Source organism: Anser anser (assembly GCF_964211835.1).
Source record: "Anser anser genome assembly, chromosome: 2".
In the NCBI taxonomy this organism is placed as follows: domain Eukaryota; kingdom Metazoa; phylum Chordata; class Aves; order Anseriformes; family Anatidae; genus Anser; species Anser anser.
Window position 1 is genome coordinate 125,358,487 of NC_139721.1, and position 21,272 is coordinate 125,379,758.

The following is a 21,272-nucleotide window of genomic DNA, read 5'->3' on the forward strand; positions in this document are numbered from 1 at the left end:
TGTAGAGAGACCAGTTGTACTGGAACCATGAGTTTATCCTATTCAAGTAAGAACTGTGAGGAAAAAAACCTATCACCTTAATTAACCTTTCTCATTACACTGCTGATAAAGGACAAATGTTACCTTTGTCACTGAAGACTGTCAGGTCTCAGGCATCTGCAGGCTGTCTCTGTATAAAACAGCTAAACTCTTGGGCAGGTGTTAAGGTCTGCTGGGGGTATTTGTTGATGAGATTAGTGTTTATTTCTGTCATAAGATTTTCAAGTGTAAGTAGCCCAGCTACAGTTGTAGGTTCGCTGCTAACATCATTCATACTGCGAAGTAAGACGTGGTCGCCTGCTGTTCGCTCTGATGGTGGTGCCAGGCGTGCACGGGGAGCCAAGGAGTCATAAAAAGCTCTTTACTGTGGTGTGGGGCCACCCTCAGGATTCCCCGGCCATCTCTGCAGAACCCTTGAGGCTGTAGCTCCTCTTTTACTGCAGGTGTTTCACCACAGATGGCTCCAGCACCACATGCTTAACTTGTCAGTTGTCCAGCAGATACCAGGTGCGGTTTGTTCACCTTGCTGATTTTGTTGCCTGAATGGAGCAGAAACTGAGTTGTTGTGTGAGTGCCTTTTGGTGCAGTAATATCAATTCTGTGTATGAAGATAAAGCTGAATATTTGAATTAGTGTCTGCTTTAATCAGTTACACCTTTAGATGTCAGTTTTATGTTTTAAAATGAATACGCTGTTGCCTCACATTCTGAGTTTTTTGTTTGAGGTAGCATTGCGTCTCCAAAGGTAATAAGAGGCAGTAGTAGCTGCAGCAGATGATGTGCATCAGGATCTGCAATCTGCTGCTAACTGTAAAATTTGCGGTGCCTTAGTTTGTTCAGGAACAAAATGGAGAGAGGAGTGCCTGGACATGTCAGACATTAAAGCTCTTGGAAAAAGTACCTAATACTGTCGGTCCTCCTGTTTTGCCGTTGTCCTGGAGTTTTAAAACCCTCAGTGTGAATTTGCAATATCATTCTTTCTTTGAAAGTCACTAGATAGTTCTGTTTTTAATCTGTACTGGTATCTCTGTGACTACATTGTCCTAGCTTTATGTTCAGTAGTGGTAAATAAGGACGGAAGACTCGTTCCTGCTCTAGGACATTTAAGGAAACACATTCCTAACATACATGGAAGCCGTAAGTGTTGAAAAGCAAGGTTTGTTGCTTGGAAATGTTAAGAAAAATTTAAAAGTAAAGGGCACGTGTATACATATGCATATATATATACACATGCATATATATACATATATAAATCAACAATAAAATTATCGCTGCAAAATGTCACGTTCAATTAAAGGAAATGAAATAAATGTAGAAGCATTTAATTCTTTAGAGGTACTGGGCATAGTCTACCAAGTAGATGAATGATTCTGCCATAGCTCTTGATAAATTTAATATAATAGATTTGACTGTATTTATTTATGTAGCACCTAATTGCATTATGCACAGTGACCAATTGATTGGAAGTGGTTTGGAAGTTGAACAGAATAGAGTAGAATAATGGAATAATAATTTTAATGTTTCTGTGATTACTTTTCCTTTTCTCCCTCTATCTCAGTTTCAATGGACTTTTAAAATAAAAAGTAATTGACTGTTTTACTGACTGTGCTAACGTTTGAGACGCTTTTCTCAGAGAAGTTGTTTCATTAAAACATATGCAAAGAAGAATCTTTGAGCCCAGGTTTTTAATATTTATTTTTTTTGGGGGGGGGGGGGGGGAGGGGAGGGAGGGAGGGGACTTCAGGGAAGGCTCTAGGTGTGAAGATTAGCCCATGGCCTGCTGGTTCACATTGATTCACACTTGAAAAAAGTTGATTCACACTGATTTACACTTGAAGAGAATCATCTCAGGAAAAAGGATATATGGTAGTATTCTGGAAAGTGAGAATTTGTGGTAGTGTATTGCTCCTGGCAAAGGGAATGAGGAAGGTCAGCTCATTTGTAAGGCCCTGGCTAACAAAAATAAGGAGAGTAGCATGCATATCATGTATGTTCCCCTGAGGAACAGAAAGGTCATTAGTTCTTCATGTGTCTCTTTTTCCCATTTTCTTTCCATATGTTCTAATTTTCAATATCAGAATCTGTGTTTAGGTGTCTTGTGCAAATCACTAGCACTGACAGTCTGTGCCTGTTTCCTGAAAAAAAAAATCCCAAAGTCTGCTTCTAAACAAAATTGTAACAAAACCATAATGCAAAGCTGCTTTAATTTATCCACAGCTCCCTGTAGTGTGACACCCCTGTCTGATGTCTTGAAGTTAAATTCAATGTTAATTAAAATGTTTGCATTTCTCTTTTTAAATACTGTGCACTACATTTTTTTTCCACTAAGAAATATATACGGTCCAGACTCACCAACTGTCTACTTAGAATAATTCTTACATGTTTGCAGATGGTTTATTTTACAACAGTAGAATAAAACAGGGGAAATAATCTGAAGTCCAGATAGGTCTTTCTCTCTTTGTTTCACGTGTCTCTTAACACATAACCTTCTACTGGTTTTCCCTCCAATCAGTAAAGTAGTTAACAAGGAAACATGGCCGTGAAGAATTAGACTAAATAATATAATTTAAGAATATTTTCTAGAATAGACTTCTATGTTTACCTCAAGCAACTTTGCAGCTGTTCTTCCTTACTGTAAAATAATGAGGTGTCAGGTGCTCCACTAATACACTTGATGAGATGATTCTGTTTCTATTTTTATAATTTCCCCATTTCCATTAATCCTGATGAAATGCAAACTTTCATCACTTAGCCAAAAATAATTTTATTTATCTGCAAAGAAGTTTGACAGACTTGAGTTCAAAAGTTTAATCGTAAAATGGGATTTTTACATTTTTTTTAACGTGATTTTAATTCCAAGTTATTTCTGTTAGTGACATCTGAGAAATAGCTAATCTTTTGTTTCCTCTGCATCACTTAAAATCTGGATTCTACAACAGACTAGAAAAATTAAGGTAGTATTATTTGAACATAAATGCAAAATACTGAAATTACTTAAACATGCAAATGAATGAAACAGCTTCTCTTTCCATGAAAGGAAGGAAAACTGTTATTCTGAAGAACTGATGAAATATGAAAAGGCATAATTACATTAGGAAGGACTAGCAGCCTCTTGAAGCATGATGCTTTATGAAGTCTTGGGATGGTCCTCTAGCATTTGGGTTTGCACATTCACCTTCCAGAGGCAATGATAACATTGCTGAAGACATCCAGATGATTCTCAGAGACTCCTTCTAGCCCCCAAATGCTTTTTTATTCAAGATTTTTTGATAGTTAATTGAAACAGTGAGTTCTTCCTCTGACTTTATATAGAATTTAGTTGACTGAGCCTTGAGCCATGACTGATGGATACCTCTGCCTGGCAAGCCCTTCTTTGATTTCCTTGGGTATTTCCTCATTTTCCATGTGGAAAATTTTCATGCCATCTTTGGTCTTTAGTCTGAGGGTGGTGAGGCGCTGGCACAGGTTGCCCAGAGAAGCTGTGGATGCCCCATCCCTGGAGGTGTTCAAGGCCAGGCTCGATGGGGCCCTGAGCAACCTGATCCGGTGGGAGGTGTCCCTGCCCATGGCAGGGGGGTTGGAACTGGATGATCGTTAAGGTCCCTTCCAACTCAAACTGTTCCATGAGTTGATGAATATTGTGGGAGCCAGTGTCAAATCTCTTGCTCAAATTGCCCTAGATGACCAGTCGTTTTATTGTCAAAGGCAGTTGGGTTGGTCAAGTGTGATTTACCCTTGCTAAATCCATGCTGAGTGTTTCCAAACTCCTTCTCCTTCATAGGCCCTGAGATGTTCTACAAAAGAGCTCTGTGGAAATACAGAATCACCAGTCTGTGTTTCAAAATAATACAGTTTGATGAAAAATATCAGCGGTCTTCTCTAGTGACCCCATGCTTGCTGGAGTTGCCAAAAATACATACTTTGCACTGGCACAATATATTCTTAATTTAAATGTAAATGCGTGTGTGTGTATATGTATATTTATTTGATTTTCATGTAGGATTTAGGCCTGAAGACAGCAAATTTCTGACCCTGCCTTCATGAGAATTAGGATCAAACACGTTTTGTGTGCAAATGCAGCAAGTGTTGTTGCTCTCAGCAGGCTGATTTCAGCTTGATGAAAGAATAATATTTATTCCACGCCCAAGAGTCAACAGATATCTTCCTTTAGCTCAAAAGACAATGCCTAGGGTTTTTAAATCTTTTTATTTGTTTTAAGTTCAAAGAAATACATATTTCCTCACAACAACTTCCAACATTGACCCAAAATAAATGTTCTTTCATCAGTGTTCTCAACATTATAAACACTGCACGTAAAAGAAGCCTATGTATCCATACATGCTTGACCTTCTCTCAAGAAACTCTATATGCTGCTATTTAAAAAGCGTATATATGTACTATCAAATAATATATACTCCAGTGATAAGATTTCCTATTTAAGAAAATTCCTAGTAAAGAAAATACCTAGGTAATAAAGTTAAAGCAGTGTCTAGTGTGACAGAGTTGAGCTGGTTATGATACAATATACCAGCTTTTATTTTTTCTAAAAAATATGTATTTTTTAGGTGGGCATCATAAAACCTGTGAATCTTTAAGTGCTGAGTTCTTGGCTTTCAGATAATTGAATTTTGGCAGTTTTTTAACCTGGAATTAATACCGATATCAACCATGAATGTTAATCCTCTTAATGTGTTTCTAGTTTTTCATAATGAAGATCAATTTGTTACAAATATGCAGATATATTTGGAAACATAAGCTGTTCTGCTATGGAATTATTTCTGTGCAGTGGAAAATCTCAAGACTGCACATGCCTTCCTCGCATCATGTTAAATAAACAATCATTTTGGAGTATCTCTGCAGCTTACAAGCGTGCTTTCAAGTTTTCGAATTCATGGGTATGGAGAAATTCAGGAAGATTAGGACCAAATATTGGCTCCCTTATTTTCTTCTTATGTCTGAAAAGGATTGGAAATCCAGTTTGTAACAGACACTGATGTGTCAGCTTTAATAGCTAATGTGTAAGTTACTGGTACTCTACAGCTGGTAGTGGTTTATCTACCATGAAATGGTGCCTAACTGCAAACAGCTGTACAGGAAATGACAGCCTACTGAAACAACCATCATAAAATATTTTGGACCAGTGAGCTTCCAGCTATAAGTGAAAATCTTATTTATTTTATGTGTTTTCCTCTTTAGTGGCACTAGAGGACCAGTTTAGGATTCAAGACCCCACTCTTTCAGATCTGCAGTCCTCAGCCTGCTCCTTATCAGTGACACTTGAGGGTGCCCCTCTACCCCCAGCTCTGATGTGCCTGCAAACTCCATCCCTCTGAACAGTGCCAGGTAGACTGAAATTCCCTCCCGGCTGTTTGCCACCCTCTGGTTAAGGTTTTTGGTAGTCACTGAGGATGCCCACAGTTGATAGTAAATCCCTTTTCTGGAAAATCGATGAAGATAAACAAACCATGAGATACATAACAAAGGAGGAAAAACAAATAAAAGCCTAGAGTGTTTAAGATACAGTCTGACAGGAAAATTCCTGTCAGTCTCCATGATTAACCTGTGCTTACTTACTCTCTCCTGGTGTTGTGGACAGTAGAGTTCCCTTCCCCACTGCATGCGAAGGGACCGCATACTTTGCAGTCACTTCTCCTCCCTCGCAGGCATCATTACGTACATTACAATGAGTACAAGCCCTGGTCGTTGTGTACCAGCTTCTCCTGTTAGTCCTAGCTTCCAGGAAACGTACAGCGTGACTGTATCCCAGTGTGCTTTTTTCAGGGCTGAGGCACTTTTAATTGGCCTAAGGATTTTTTTTATTAAAGGAGCAAAGGTAATAAAAAAAACAACCTTGAATGTCCGAAGACAGTGAAGGGAGGAAGATTCAGTTTTCTATCCTAGGAGGAGGAAGAAATTGCTAAGTATACATCAAGAAGAAAAAGGAGATCTTTCAAATTGTTGGAGCTTATACATTTTCTTTAAAGATAAACTGATCCCAGCATTTCTCTTTTGCTTTCTGTTGAGAAATATTTTTTGATGGGAAGGTGGAAATAAACTTTACATAAAACCATTGCTTTAATAAAAAAAAAAAAAAGTGTTATGTTGCCCTTCTAGTAACTTCCTGTGCTGTAATATTGGCAACAGACTCCAGGGTGTGGATTATTGGTTTATTTCTCAAATGTCCTCCTTCAGAAGAAAAGGGGATATGAGTGCAGGGAGGAGACCGAAGTCAGGAGATTTGGACATTTCCTCTGACCTCTGTGATCTTCATAGAATCATAGAATGGCTCGAGTTGGAAGGCATCTTGAAGATCACCCATTTCCAACCCCCCTTGCCATAGGCAGGGATGCCACCCACTAGATCACGTTGCCCAGGGCCTCATCTAACCTGGCCTTGAACACCTCCACGGATGGGGCATCCATAGCTTCTCTGGGCAACCTGTGCCAGTGCCTCACCACTCTCTGAGTGAAGAATTTCCTCCTAATCTCTAATCTAAAACTCCCTTCTGTTAGTTTAAAGCCATTCCCCCATGTCCTGTCATTATCTGATTGAGCAAGGATCTTGGTAGATGTTCCTATTTTGGGAATTTTTATTTCTATTTTGGGCATCCTACTTCATCGTCTCTAATGAAAGTGGTCCTAAAAGTAGCCCTCTTAAATTAATAAAATGGAAAACGTAATGATTTCTGCTGCATATAGAATTTACTTATACCTGTATTTAGCTACTTCTGTCTGGCTATACTAATTATATTCAAAGAGTGTAATGAGAAACTTTTATGATGTTGATGAATTACTTTGTGATTCATATATGAAATGTGCTGTTTATTGCATAGAGAGTGGAAATAATTTCTTGTCCACCTGGATTTGCTCAGAAAATTATTTTTGCAGTCTGTGAAATCCAGTGCCATTTATTATCTTTACATGAAAAGCTATAGCTTTTGTTTTCTTAGTTTGTTTTTGACAGAATAAAAGACTTGAATTTTTCCTAAAAAGGTAAAAGCGACCAGTATAGACAAAGACCTGCCTTTAACATATATGGACATATTTTACTTGAAAGCATGGAAAAATAGTTTTTGGTAATATATGGTACGTCTGTATGAGGCTAAGTAGAGATTTTATGGCCTTTAACAGGATCTGTTACGTGTATTCTGTAAAATAATGTTCCTAGCAGACTGCAGTGGTATTTGATGCAATTATTTTTGTGAACCCTAGGGCAGAGGTAGCCCTCAGATTCTTAGAGGAGGAATTCATTATCTTGTGTTCTCTTAAATATTTACCAGCAGCAAGTGCGTTTTGGAGTATATGCTTGTTAAAGGGGGAATAAACAAACAGGTCATTTTAAGCAGTTACGGTAAGAATTACGGTGTTTTTATGGATATCATCTGTATCTCAAGTAACACTTACTCCTTTTGAATGGGTTGCAAGTACGTCCTCTGAAAACTACACAAACTCAGAGTCCAGGAAGCTGCTGAGGTGCCGGAGAGGAATTAGGATAGAGTGGTTCAAGGGCCAACTTCCCCCTCCTTATGTGTGTGTACAAACCTCAGCATTATAGGTTGAAAAGGGTTTATTTTTACAGAGAGCCAGTGAGTTTAAACATGAAAATACAGTGTTTCTGGTACTTTTGGAACGATTAGAGTAGTGAGTTGTTGTTTGTCATGAGTATTTGTAGCACCACTGAGAGCTGACCGCTGTGTGGAGACGACTTTGGCAAAGACTGGACACAGGAGGGACTGGGCCTCTGGATCTGTGCCGTTTGGTTCTGTCCCTGGGCCTCACTTTAAATAAGCACGGATAGCGTGGCACATACTTCATTTTCAGGGTTTGCTATGCTAGCTTTGAACTTGAGCTGTATTATTTCAAAGTCTCCGAGCTAGGAGTATCACTTCCTCAGCCAGGCCGGAGTGGGGCTGTGGTGGCTGAGGTGGGCTTTCCTAGCAAGGGAGCCGCCTGAGACATTTGGTCCTCACGTAGCTAAAGAAAGGTCTGGTGGTGTCTCGAAACAATGGGATTTGTTGTGTAAAAAAGGCTTGGTGCCTTGCTACCTGCTCCTAGTAACCGCTTGTGGTTTGGAATAATACACAACTGAAGCACTGGAGAATTGTGTTGGCACCATTTGATGTTGCATGGACTTTGCGTTGTGTTATCAAGTGGCAGTTTTGATGGTTTATTGATTGCTAGGGTATTAGAGAGCCTTAGCTCATACATATTTTTATCTGGAAACATGATTTCTATCTGGAAATGATGATTAGATAACATCAGGCTTACATTTCCAGTTAGTCATATAGAGATTTTAGAAAAAAACTCTAAGTGTACCACTATGTACGCTAGCAGGGAGACTTTCTTAAATGTATTTTTATCTTATTGAAAAGCCGTTAATCTGCGATGGAAAATCTGCACAGACTAGATTATTTTATCTAGGACATTATCTAGAAGATTAAACATGGTTGTCTGTAGTTCATGTGTTGTCCCTCACAAAACGACTTTTTCTTTGTAACAAATTGTTCTTTGCTGCTTGAATGAATTTCTGTATGCCTGTTACAGACGGGTAGTAGTCGGACCCTTTTAGTTCCCCAGTAATGATTTCTGTAAATCCTATAAAGATGTCTGGAGAGTTTCCATGGATAGCAATTTTTATCCAGAGTCAAGAAAAGAGCAGGACCACAAGTTACGAGGAGAACCTAGAAAGCAGAAGAAAAACAAGTAGGGAAAGGGCTTCAGCATTCCCAAACAATTCATGATCTGCAAAATAACACTGTGTGGCTCATGTATAGGTGAGGTGAGAGAAATGAAGCAAGGGTATATGGCCAAAGATGGGAGGAACAAGTACAAAATATAATGTCATGTGATGCTTTAGAAAATTTCTGCAGTATTGCCTAGGAAACACGCACTTCCAGTTTGCAGTCAGCAGCCCACGCATCTCATGGCTCTGAGTAACTGTTAGCATCTCGGGAAAGCCCCTGGGAGCATCTGTAGCTGAAGCGTGTGCTTTACATGTCACACAGTCTCAGTCCTCAGAACAGAACTCTAACACAGAAATGCTTTCGCAAGCACGGCAAGCCTGCAAAGCCCTTGTTCTGGTGTTTTGCTGCTTCCTCAGCAGTATTGGTTCAAACTTCTGCACCTTTCTTTCTGTCCTGTCTGTACCCGCTACATCAAGCAGCCACTGCCCAGAATTACTTCTTTACTTCAAACTGGATCTTTCGATGCTCTGCGTGGGATGTTAAGATAACTGCTTTGTTACTAATCCCAAGAATTACGGGCTGGCTTTTATTTTTGCACATTCCTCTCTATGTGTTTTCCTAAAGAGCTGATGCAACAACTGATTCTCTATGTTTCCTGTATTGATCGAGCGTATCAGTTTCCTTCCATGGCAGTCCAGAGATGAAAACTGCCTTCGGTGGCACTGCTTTGCTGTGCAGGCCTGTGGACTGTTTCTCAAGGTCATTCGGGTGAACTTCCAAACTTTCCCATTGGGTATTTTGACCAATATCATGTTTCCACATTTTTCAGCAATATATGTGGCAGATGTTACATGGTTTGAATTATTTTAGGAGTTAGTATCTTCTGAAAGAGAAGGAACATAGTTACATTTCTCAGCAACAAAGCATGCCGTAAGACTGAAGGGTAGACTACTTAGATTAGTTCTAGTTTTTAAATACTGACTTAGAATAATGGTAGGTAAGAGTGGGTATTCCTTTGATTACCAGCTATAAAACATGTTCTACACCTGTTTGATTTCTTTGCCATTTTTCTCACTTAAGGTGGAATAAGAGACTCACTTTCCATACAAGCAACATTGATCTTTTAGGCTGCCCGAATGGGCCCAGTGCCGCTGTCAGTCTGTGCTGTTGGAACTGGCTTTCTGCGTGTCCTGAGAGTTGCACTGCCTGTGCATCCCCTTGGTGTTTGCCTTAGACGCCAGACTGACAAAATGTTTCTTGGACAGATTAAGAAGTCTGGAAGTCCCTGAGGCATTCCCCAGTCACTGCCGTGATTTTATTCCTTAGCAAGTAGTGATGTGCTGTAGCTGCAGGGTGTCAGAACTGTGTTGAACTCAGCGGAGAGAATGTGTTGGAACTGAAGTTTTGTCTGAATGTTAGATCTCCATGAGAAATACCTATAATGGGGATTCCTGGGTTTGCACTGTTAACAACAGAAACTAATTCTGGTTTTCTACTCTCTTTAGGTCTCCAAAAGGTGACATCCATAGTGAAGGATATATCTTGGAGGTAGAGTCCTGCTCCTATTTGAACCAACCTTCAGACAAAAAGGAGATACCTGATTTTGTTAAGAAAGTGAGTAAAAAATCAAATTAAGAAAAAAAACCACACCACAGTATGCTTTTATCTGCACCAGTTACTGTTACTAGTTCTGTCAGTCTGACAATAGGAATGTGCATGAATTTTGTGTAGTTGAAGCACTTCACTAGAATTTGTTGGCATTTTGTAATTTTAAGTACCTGAAGGGCAATTATACTTCAAAGAGAAACAAATTATTGATCATATTATTATGAGAAAATGACTTGTAGTATCACAGAAGAGTAATCTCTCAACAGATGATACCAACTAAGTTACCAATGTAGAAGACAGTCCTGTAGTGGTGTAAATATTTTAAATTGAAACAATATCATCGTTTTCATTTTAGAGTGCAAATATACTGTTGTATAGTACAATAGATAAAAGGCCTATTAACTCCTAGAATTCCCCAGATTGCTTAAAGTTTTATTCAGTATGATGATGTTAGCAGTTAGAGACTGTACTCATAAACTAAAGCACTTTGCCATCCAGAATAGTGTTGCTTTCAACTAGCTTTTCTATATATTGGTGAAATTGAAAATAACCTTGCAATTCTTCATTTGTTGCCTTCTTTTTTAAATTATTTGTGATGATGTAATATTTTGCTAGACTGAAATTTAGCAGGTTATGTCCATTTTGATGGAGACAGATTTGCTGGGCATGCTTCAGATTTTGCAGCATCTGTTGTGTCCTATCGCATGTTATAAAAGCAGGCAATAAATACTATGTTGACATAGCCACCTGGTGTAATAATAGTGTGAGTAGGCGTACTCCCCTAGCTTTAATCCATCTTGCCGTGATGGTAGTGGAGACAATTTTGTAGAATAGACTTCAGCACAGGCTGTATGAGTTTGATAGGGACTCAGCTCGACAGACTACACTCATGTTCAGTCTTTGCTATTTGCTATGAATAGTAAAAACTGGTTTAAAAATAATGCAGATCTGATCATCCTCATACTTAACAGATAAACAGATTTTGATATCAGAACAAGCTGAAGTTTTCTGAACAATTACTACTTTTCAGAAGTTTGAATCTGAATCTAATTTTTTTCAGGGTTTATTGTGCTATTGCACTATTTATTGTGTTATTACACTATTTTGGATTATTTCAGCATATTCACACTTAGGTAAAACTGGTGTAATTCTTGTCTATTAGTTTCAATATGTTTGATTTTGCTCTTCAGTTCTTTAAATCAGAGTAGAAATATGTCACAACTGGTAGCAAAATTTTACATCATTCCAAGAGAAAATGTATTTGCAGTTGAATCTTCAGAAAGAGCATGGCTGACATGAAAACAAAATGACAACCCAGGAGTCATCTTATTACCATAAATATTCAATTCTGAGACTCTTTAAAATGCTTTTCTAGACTTGGAAATGTTTCTGTTGGTAGAAGTCATTTGACTATGGGGTTATGAAGATGCCTTTTTGAAATATAATAATTTAAATTTTAATAGCTGAAATCTATATTTACAGTTTCTCTGTAGGCTGAGTATGTCGCTCATCCTCAGATGTTATTTGATGTGGAGGAATTTGAAGTTCTTTGAAGTTGTTGCTGTCAGGTGTGTGCTGTGTCCCTGTCTGTATCTGATTAAACACATTATGAAAGTCTCAACGCTTTTTTGTAAATATAATTCAGGAAACAGGACTTGTTTGGGACTAGGAATTAATTGTAACACTAACTAATTTGTCTGAGCAACAAAAACGTCCATTGCTTTTAAGGGCAAATAAAACAGATGTTTATAAACAAAATAAATGAAAAATAAAGGAAGTTCTTCAAAGAAAGCGGAACAAAAAGCTGTTAAGGAGGGCAATTGCTTGCTTTCAAAAAAGAACAACCCTGTAATTCTCAAACTGTGGAATACAATTCAAGTTAATAGCGTGTTGTAATTGAGTAGTCAATCCTTGATCACAGAGCTTTTTGTAAGAAAGTTGTTTAGCACAGGTTTGCCATCTTATTGCATTGCAAATTACTATATATTTTTGAAAAGATACCACATAGAATACCCATATTTTCAAAATAAAGTAACAAGACAAATTTTTCTCCAACTGGGAATTTACTAGAAAAAAATACGCTGGGAAAACTAATTTTATTGATTTTATTATGCGCTGCTGAGCAAGTATTATTTACGTGGAGTTTGAACAAGGGTGTGATTTTAATAGCTTATTTTCTCAGTTGACCTTTTGTTGCATTGAAAATGCTGTATGTCGTATTGACTAGTAACCGCTTGTTCCTGGCAAACCCGAAACAATCTTGCAATGGAGTACAGCATAGGTAATAACTTTTTTCTTTTTCTGTAACTCCATATAAATGTATAAGAGAAATGAAGTAGGAACAGAGAAGTTCTTTCACCTGGAGAATGCTTCTAGCTCATTGAGTGCCTCACTACTGGGTTGATTATAAAACATTTCAGAAATGCCAAAGAAGACTCTCTGGTCAAATCTGTGTGCCAGTACTGAGAATATTCTCCACTTCAGGACTCTCTCCAAATTTGCTGTTCTTTTCTATACATTTTTGCCAGCCCTGTGGTTTCTGACCGTGGCACGAGCCATGGAAGACAGGAGGCTCTTAAGTAGCAGGGACATAAAGCTGCATAGGATACGCTATTCCTGTGTCTTAAAAACAGGCTTCCAACACCATGTTCTGTTTGTCCCTTCGTATCAATGTGGATCTAGTTTAGGAAATGACGTGCAGCTTGACATGTCCTGAAGAGCTCAAACAGTCCCATGGTGTATTGGTCATGTCATTCCTGGGCAATGGAAGAAGCAGCTGAACTGCTGTATAAGTACGTTACTGCTGCATTGCTATCAGCGCTCCTGTCTTTTGCTCTCGGGAAAAAGAGAGATTAAAGATTTGCTCATCCGGTCTTTAATGAGCAGAGGTAAACTTCTGATCTCTGTGGCTCAGATCATTCCAAAGTTGTTACAAGTCAGAAATGCTACTGCAAAGTTCCCCTATTTTGTAATACTTTGGCTTCTGTCTCATGTAAAATAGGGTAGCCTTTAATTACGTCCTTAGTTGCTCTTTAGTTCTGTGTATTCTGTTACCATATTTTTCATCTGAGGATGTTCTCCTGAATCTGCTGCAGCAAGGAGAGAAGCTAGGCTGACATCCCAAGCAAAGAGTTATTTTAGATACATAGTCATATATGAATGCCAAGTATGTTTCTCATGACCTTTGCTTTTCACATCAATCCGAGTTAAATTCTCCAGAAGAACTGCAGCAGACAGAAGGCTTTTACTTCTATGTTCACATCTTTGTGGTGTTGGTGAAAGGTTAGGAAATGGAGAAGTTTCTGTGCCATTTCTTCCCAGTTCTGACATTTTAAAATTTAGGAAGCACATCTTTATATTTTTGGCTGCCTGGTTAACAGTGTTCCGACAGAAGGAAATTTTTATTTGTTATTTTTTTTTCAGTTTGATCCCATTGATCCCAAATTTTTTGTCCTTGTGGACTCATTATCCTTCTCTAGGGAAGTACGGTAAGCATGGAGAAGTGTCATTTAAAAATGCTGTATCTCAACTGAAATCCAAATGCAGGCATCTTCCTTTTGTGTTTTTGCCTAGAAAAGACCTTTTCCTGCTGGTCTGTCCTTACTTGACATGATTCAGAAATGAAGCCAGCTTCTTCCAACAAAGCCAAGGCTGTACAGATGATTAATAGGTTTTACGGTTTAGAAGCAGACCAATCTAGCATGGGATATGATTGCCATGTTGAAACGTGTAATCTTCTGACTAAATCTGTTGTATGAGACAGCGTTTGTCAAAGATGCTCGTTGCTGTTCCCTGTGTTCGCAGTCTTGGTGAACTCCGGTGATGTTCAGCTGCTATCACCTGCACTAGCTCAGAAGCTGCCACTAACATGTCACTCTCCGAAGCAGTCCGCTGAACAACTTCTGTAGTCCAGAGTACCCTAGAAGTAGTTGTGAATCCTGCAGGTGTAGTGACTTAGTCTATAAGTTTGTTGACATTTGTTTTCTAGTAATAGGATTGCTGGGCCAAGGAAGTGATGGTGCCTCTCAGACTCAGCTGAGTGGGACTCCAAGAAGGAACATGCCACCAAAACACATTGCAAGGATGCTGTCGCCCATTTACTTTTTCTAGGAGATGGCATCTGACACAGTAATCACCAGGCCTCCTGGTACAAAAGCAAGTTGCCTCTAATTAAGGGCTGAGTAGGAAGTTGGACTACTTTGAATGGGAGGTCAATTTTTAAGGAGTTTAATTTCTGCACTACTCTGGTAGAGGTTTACCCTGTTTTAGAACTAGATTTACTTGTTTCTAATCATTCGACTTCTTCCAGACTGCTTAACCAACTCAGAGTGCTGTGCAGTGTCTTCAGCATGCTAATGCCTGTAGGAAGAACTCGCATCCTACACTGCTGAAAGGATCTCCTGTATATGAGTCCTGCTGCCAGTTGTATGGAATATAGAATCAATGAGTATTTACTAGAACGTCTCTAAATGTCCTTAAAAAAAAAGCTTTGTCAGGAATAGAATTGGCACGAAGAATTGATATATTTCGAGTGTTAGTTCATGCACTGTAATGCACTTTATTAATGTACTTTATTACTAACAAGCTTAAACTGTAGTTGAACTTGGTCAGTGTATTCTTGGAAGGTGAGATGTTTCTCCAGAAAGCTGAACATTTACCAGAGGTCAGTCTCACTGCAAGTCTGATGCTTTTATCAAACTACCAACACACTACTTTTCCTGCTCTCTTTTTTGTAGCTGTTTTGGTGTTATCAAGATGACTGTTATCTTAGTTCATGTGCATCGTTTTCTGGAGAGTCATCTGTGTTGTGGTTCTGATGGGTGAAGAATTCTTGTATTGCTGCTCAAAGAGAGGTTAGTTAGTTCTCCAGCTTCTTTTAGTTGCTAGGTGGAAGCACAGTTGGGGTATTTAGAAGGACTTTTGTTTCTCCCATAAAATAAAACCCTAATGTCAATATGAATTATCTTTTAAAATCTTTTCCATAGATGTTCTCAATCAAGGGAGTGATTGGAGTGATTCAGCCCAGATATGGCTCTCTGCTCGTTTCCTGTGTGTTTACTCACATCACAATGAGTATTCATCACATATGGATACAACAGGGCACTTTCACATGTCCATACAGTGTGTGTGAGGATAGTAAATGATTTTGAACTCTCACCTTCTAAGTTTTAAAACTCTCGTCAGCATCCAACTAGCTGAAGGCATGGAAAATGAGAAGTGTCACAGAACAAATTTGTCCATAGCAACATATATTTATATTGTATTTATATATCATTTATAGAGAGAGAAGTATTTTTGTGTTTGTAATAATGTGATAAGCAAATGAGAAGACAGAAGTCTACAATTTCCTATGAAAATTTAATGTAAATATTGCTAATCTTTCAATTTTTTGGACTTACCATTGCAAGAAAAATACTGATTTCAGTATTTCTCACATTTTTGTCTCTTTCTGTTTCTCATTTCTGATGCTTCATCTCCTCATCTTTGCATTGTGATAGGAGCGCAAAGCTTTTACGTTCTGAAGAGCTCTAGACTGCTGGTGGATTTCTTGAATGTGTTGCTGCAGTCCTACAAGGATCTTTTCTATGAAGTCTCCAGTTGCTCTGTTAATTCCAGGGCTTGTTACCATGGATATTGTAATCCTGAACATTATTCTTTACTTTAAATATATTTTAGCTAACCTGTTCAGAAATTTCTTGCAAGAGATATGGTCAGAGCAGGTGGCAGTAAAGGATAGAAAGGGGAAAAAAAATTAATCTTTAATATTGCTCACAGGATAGTGAGCAATAGTTCTTCAAATGAGTAAGCAGTTCAAATTTACTTCTGTGTCTAGAAAATGACCCTTCTAGAGTACTGTTTATTACCTAGGATTACTTATCTAGATGTGAGCTCAACCTCTTCTAAAATCATTTTCATCCTTCAAACAAACCGAAAAAATCCCACTCCGAAATCTTCACTCTCCACAGTACTTGCAAAAGAACAATTCACCAGTTATTTCTTTAGCACTTTGTAATGAAAACCATCTCTGAGCACTTAGCCGACTGCTTTGTTTTCTGCATTTTTTTCAGAGCAATCAGAGCGCCTATTTTGTTTTTAAGTATTTGGATCTTAGAAATGGATACGGTCATGAAGCAGAAGTTAAAACTCAACATCAGTGGTTCAGCTGTTTGTGATCCGCTGTGATAATATTTATTAAAGTGCATTTTGTTAATATTTTGTAAGTGTATATATAACAAGAAATGGTAAAAAATAGCATATACTGTATTTTAAACAGCCTGGTGTGAAGGGAAACATCTGTTCCTGGTTAAGCTTCTTTCAACTTGCGTTCTTTTGACTAAGCCATGTAAGAGTGGTGTTGATATATATCTCCCATGAACATTGCAAAACTATTTTCAGGACTCTCCCAGGAGCCTGGTTGTGCTTTTATAATCCTTTGCCCCCAGCAGCTTTTAGAGTCGTCCTCTTGACCAAGATAAAAATAGATGTTGTAAAGTATGTAGCTGATGTTTTTAATGATCCCGCTTCTGTCTGGTGGGAAAAACAACCTTTTTTTAATAATAAGCATGATAATATTTTATTCTGTGCTAAAATAAAATATGGTCAAATTGTTGAAATTGTAATTTTGGCTACAAGTAACAGATGGTTTGATGTAACAATGCGGTTATACAGAAACACTCTTTGGTTTATATAGAGATAAAAGAAAGCATTCCCTGCAAATTAAATGTCAAGTCCATAAGTTTGAGACTGAATTCTTCGTATTTAAAGCTATCATGAACCCTTTTTTATTGCTTAGGAAAAGGATGCACTAAACCAGCATATCTGTTTTGAATAGCATGGCTTCAAATTGATTACAATTAAATGAATATGTTTGCTCATGTTCTACAAACACTGAACTGTGTTTGTCCAGCTAAAATGATTGATAGATACAAAGCTCAACCAACCATCTCTATAAATCTTTATTTTCCCCTTGCTTTGTACACCCAATTAGGTTATGAGTGTCTCTCAAAAGATTCAGATGCAAGGCATGGCCTTCATTTCAAAACTATTTGAAAAATATTGGTTCTCTAGATCAAGCTTTTGAGACATATTTTGTACAGACTTTTTTTGGTAGTGTATATCAGGTATTTGGGTGGAATGAGCACGGATGGCTGCTCTGTAGCAGTTTATCCCAGGCCTAAAGCAGTTTTCAGGGAATATATCTCAAATGCTGTGGATAAATTCATGATTTCTTCTCAGAGATAAGGGCAAAGCTGGGAGGACTCAGGTATGTTACAATGGCTTTTGGGCAGGTACTATAGTCTCTGAACCTTTGTAGTCTGTGTCCAGTGATGTTCGTCCTTTGCCACCTCTGTAGAAGGAACATGCTAAAGTAAGACGGTAATTTGAGAAGAATCACTGCACACAACGCCACAGAGGATAAGATAGTGTGGTTTCAAGACCTGTCATCTACTGAGATGGGATACACACTGAAAGGAACGCGTCTGCTTGCACTGCCCTGCACTGTACATAGCCCAGTTGTATTGCTCTCAAGAAGGAATACATCACTAACAGAAGCTGAAGGGAAATTTTGACTTGTTACCCTAGACCCTTTCTTGGCTCTGGTAGCAGGAGACATATAACTTGCTGTAACTTAATCTCTCTTGGCAGTGCTGTCTAAAGAGCATATCTTCTGTTTTATTCAACAGAACAGTAGGTTGCAGTAGGTTCTTGCTTAATTATGTTTTTCCCTGTTCTGTTTGTAGCTTTCAGTTCCAACTTACAGAGTCTACTACCAATGAGCATGTTGCAAAACTGCGAAGCTTGCTTTCTTTTCCCTGTTTGGTGCCTTATTTTTGCTCTGCCACAAACGCAGCGAGAGCTCGGAGTGTCCAATCGATGGTTCTGTTGAAGGAGCTGTGTACTGCGAAGATGTTTTTTGTCTTCGGGTTTTGTTTTTGGACTCTATCTTCTCTTGTATCATGAACTTACTTCCAACAGTCTTATCTAAAGTTCCTAAGTGGTAAAATTACAGTCAAGGTTTTAATTGGAAGTATCAATATAAACAATGCCAACAACGCTGTTTAAAGGAAGACCCAGTGGGCTGGGATTACAGTTCTTTCCAAGGCATCCCTCCAGTGTTTTATCCACGATGACCAATTATAATGTAATTGACATTGAAAATGATTGGTAATTTGAAAGTCTGAATACAGACTGGGATTTGACCTTCTATGAGCTACATTTATATTTACTTACATTTACAAGAGCATGAACTATCTATGTCAAACTCAGAATTGAACAGGTGAGTGTGAACTGGAAAAGGATAGAAATGTGTGGGAAGTAGATGCTTAAATGTCAGAGTATCTCAATCAGAAAGGTTGCATGGTTTGGAAGCCTTCAAATACTGAAACGGAGTTTCAGAGTAAAAGGACAGAGAAATGATTAGCAGTTGCTGCTTTGCTATTTGATTAGTAGAATTATCCCTATTTGTAAGCTTAGAGATGCAAAGTGCCGAAGTCATGGAAGTTTTGAGTTGTTTAGAAATAACTAAACCCTTCTTCAGAACATTAGCTAAGCTTAGTTGGTTTTAAAATAAGCAGTAAACTCTTGATGAGTGTTGCTGCCTTCTCAGGAAGGAGCATGCAAGATCCGTAGTAAATGTCAGAGGCAAACTAAAAGCCTGCCTTAATTTTAAACATCTGCTTTCAGAAATGAACAAGCTAGGAGGGGGACGTTCGGTATTTGTGATGAAACGTACTGCTGAATGTTAATGAAGGAGGACACAGTTGGAGAACTGTAGTCTTGAACATCCTTTTCCAATTCCAGCTCCTGGCACGCAGTACGTAGTACTCTCCTCAAACCACAAGATAACGTTCTTTGCCTGAAGATCCCTGGTGCTATCTCTGTTGGCAAAGGAGGTTTGTCTGAATCCTAAAATGAGATAGAAGAATACAGCAATCTTATTTCTGGTGTGCATTAGGAGATCTAATGCCTCTAACATTATTGTTTTAAAAACAACAAGCAAACAGACAGACAAGCATTTCTTTTATTAGCTAAGACAGCTTATGTTTGGTTTAAAAAAATTTAGATAGCTCTGAGCAAAATTGTTTCAAAGTTACTGTTTCAAAGGCCATATGTTTTCCCATCAGCAGGACTAAGTAGCTGTCTTCCTCTTAGTTCACTGCAGAGCTAACTACATGCATCTGGCTGTTGGGAAATCAGTCCATTGCCACTGGAGAATGTTGTCCATTCTCCAAGTGTGCTTTTGCTATGCATGCTCTTTGTAATTTTTTTCTGTTGTTTGTTTTTGTATGAGCAGCAGTCCCATTTAACCTGGCATTTTTTGTTACCTTGTGGTATCATTAAACATACAGCAAACCTGTTCATGAAATGTTCAGTCCAAATGACTGAGTTTTGAAGATAGCTTTCATCTAGATCATCAGGTATAAGTCTTGAGCCCAGTTGGGACTGTTACCAACTGGCGTGTCCTGATGACAGTAATAAAAGTACTTTCGCTCTGCATGCATGCTGAGAGCTTCCAGCTTCTGGCATACAAGAGCTAGGAGAAATTCCTAACACTTGTCTTATTAAGTCTACCGTTTGGAAATCCTTATCCAAGAGAGAGATTCTCATTTTTAAGTGGCTTGGCGTTATTTCCCGTGTTTATTGATGCAGGTGGAATGCTATCCTGAGCTTCCTGGAAGTGTCTGGTTTGCTGTGTGCCATCCCATGGGACAGGCGTACAGAACCTGACTGTGAGCAATTACAGAAGCTGACAAATTACGATTCTCTTCAGCATGGGAACAGTATCCTTGAGCTTCTGTATTTATAAGTAATACCATCTTGCTCTCTAGGAATAGGAGATTATTTTGGAGCTGATAATGCAACAAGAAACACAGAGTCGCAGACAATACGTGAAATGTGCAATGAATTTCAAAGTGTCTTTATTCTAAATAAATTCGAGAAGAAAATCTTTATGTAACTGTTCAAAATAGGCTTTCAGCCTGGAGTCTGTGGATTTCTTTAATGGTCGCGATGCCTATAGTTTAAAAACTAGTAGTTTTCAGAAAAGAGGATTTCATCGTTCATTTATACCATTGCAAGGTGTGTTGTTACAGACCTTTGCATTTGACCACCAGCAATTTTCTAACTAGGTAGGAAGCCTGTCAGAGAATCAGAAGGTGGGACATAAATTTGCTGCGTCAACATAACATTCAGTGCCACTTCTTTGTGATTCTGATGGTGCCTTTTTTCCAAAGGCAGCATACAAATAGTGGTCAGGCAGTCACAAAATAATCAATAATGCTTTACAAATGTTAAGAAATGTTAACCCAAGTGCCCCAGCAAAAATTCAGTTAAGGTAGTGACACTGGGGTTTGACACAGTGCTTGTCCCTGTCCCTGCTGCAGTTAGTGGGAGATTTGATATTTATTTCAGAAAGGCTAAATCTGTCCTTTTTTCCCCTCTAGGGAAAATGCCAGGTTTCTAATCAAGCAAATTACGGGGTTGGCATTAACTTCTTTAATGGCATTAGCCCTCTGTACACATGAAATTTCACCCCTTCTTTAAAACAGGTTCTATTTTTAAACTGGCATATCTCCAGATTAATACAAACCAGTTATAAACTGATTTAGATGGACCCACTTGTTTTTTTTTAATCCAAATTAAAATAAATGAGTTAAGTTCTGCTTCTGTTGTTAAACAGCATCTTTTGTGATGGAGACCTGTGTTTGTATTTGTGGTTAATATCATCCAAGCTGCACTTTGAGGCACTAAAAATGTTTCTGTTCCTATCTGGGGAAAGAACCAAAGAATTGTGGTTTTATATATATATATTATTTTTTTTTCTTTGTTGGAGTTTCCCTTTAAAAAATTTCCCAACATGTAAAGAGCAACTATGTAGCATGTTTAAAATATAAAAAAGGTCAGTAAAATCACTGAAATTACTGTGGATCAACTCGTGTAAG

At 38.3% G+C, this 21,272-nt stretch overlaps 1 protein-coding gene across 1 annotated transcript in view; it reads left to right on the forward strand.

The window, feature by feature from the left end:
* Positions 1 to 21,272, forward strand: part of RFTN1 (raftlin, lipid raft linker 1) — a 96,298-nt gene that overhangs the window by 41,105 nt on the left and 33,921 nt on the right. The window contains exon 4 of the mRNA XM_083825120.1: positions 10,227 to 10,335. Coding sequence (XP_083681246.1) covers positions 10,227 to 10,335 — 109 coding nt within the window. The remainder of the gene's footprint in view (positions 1 to 10,226; positions 10,336 to 21,272) is intronic.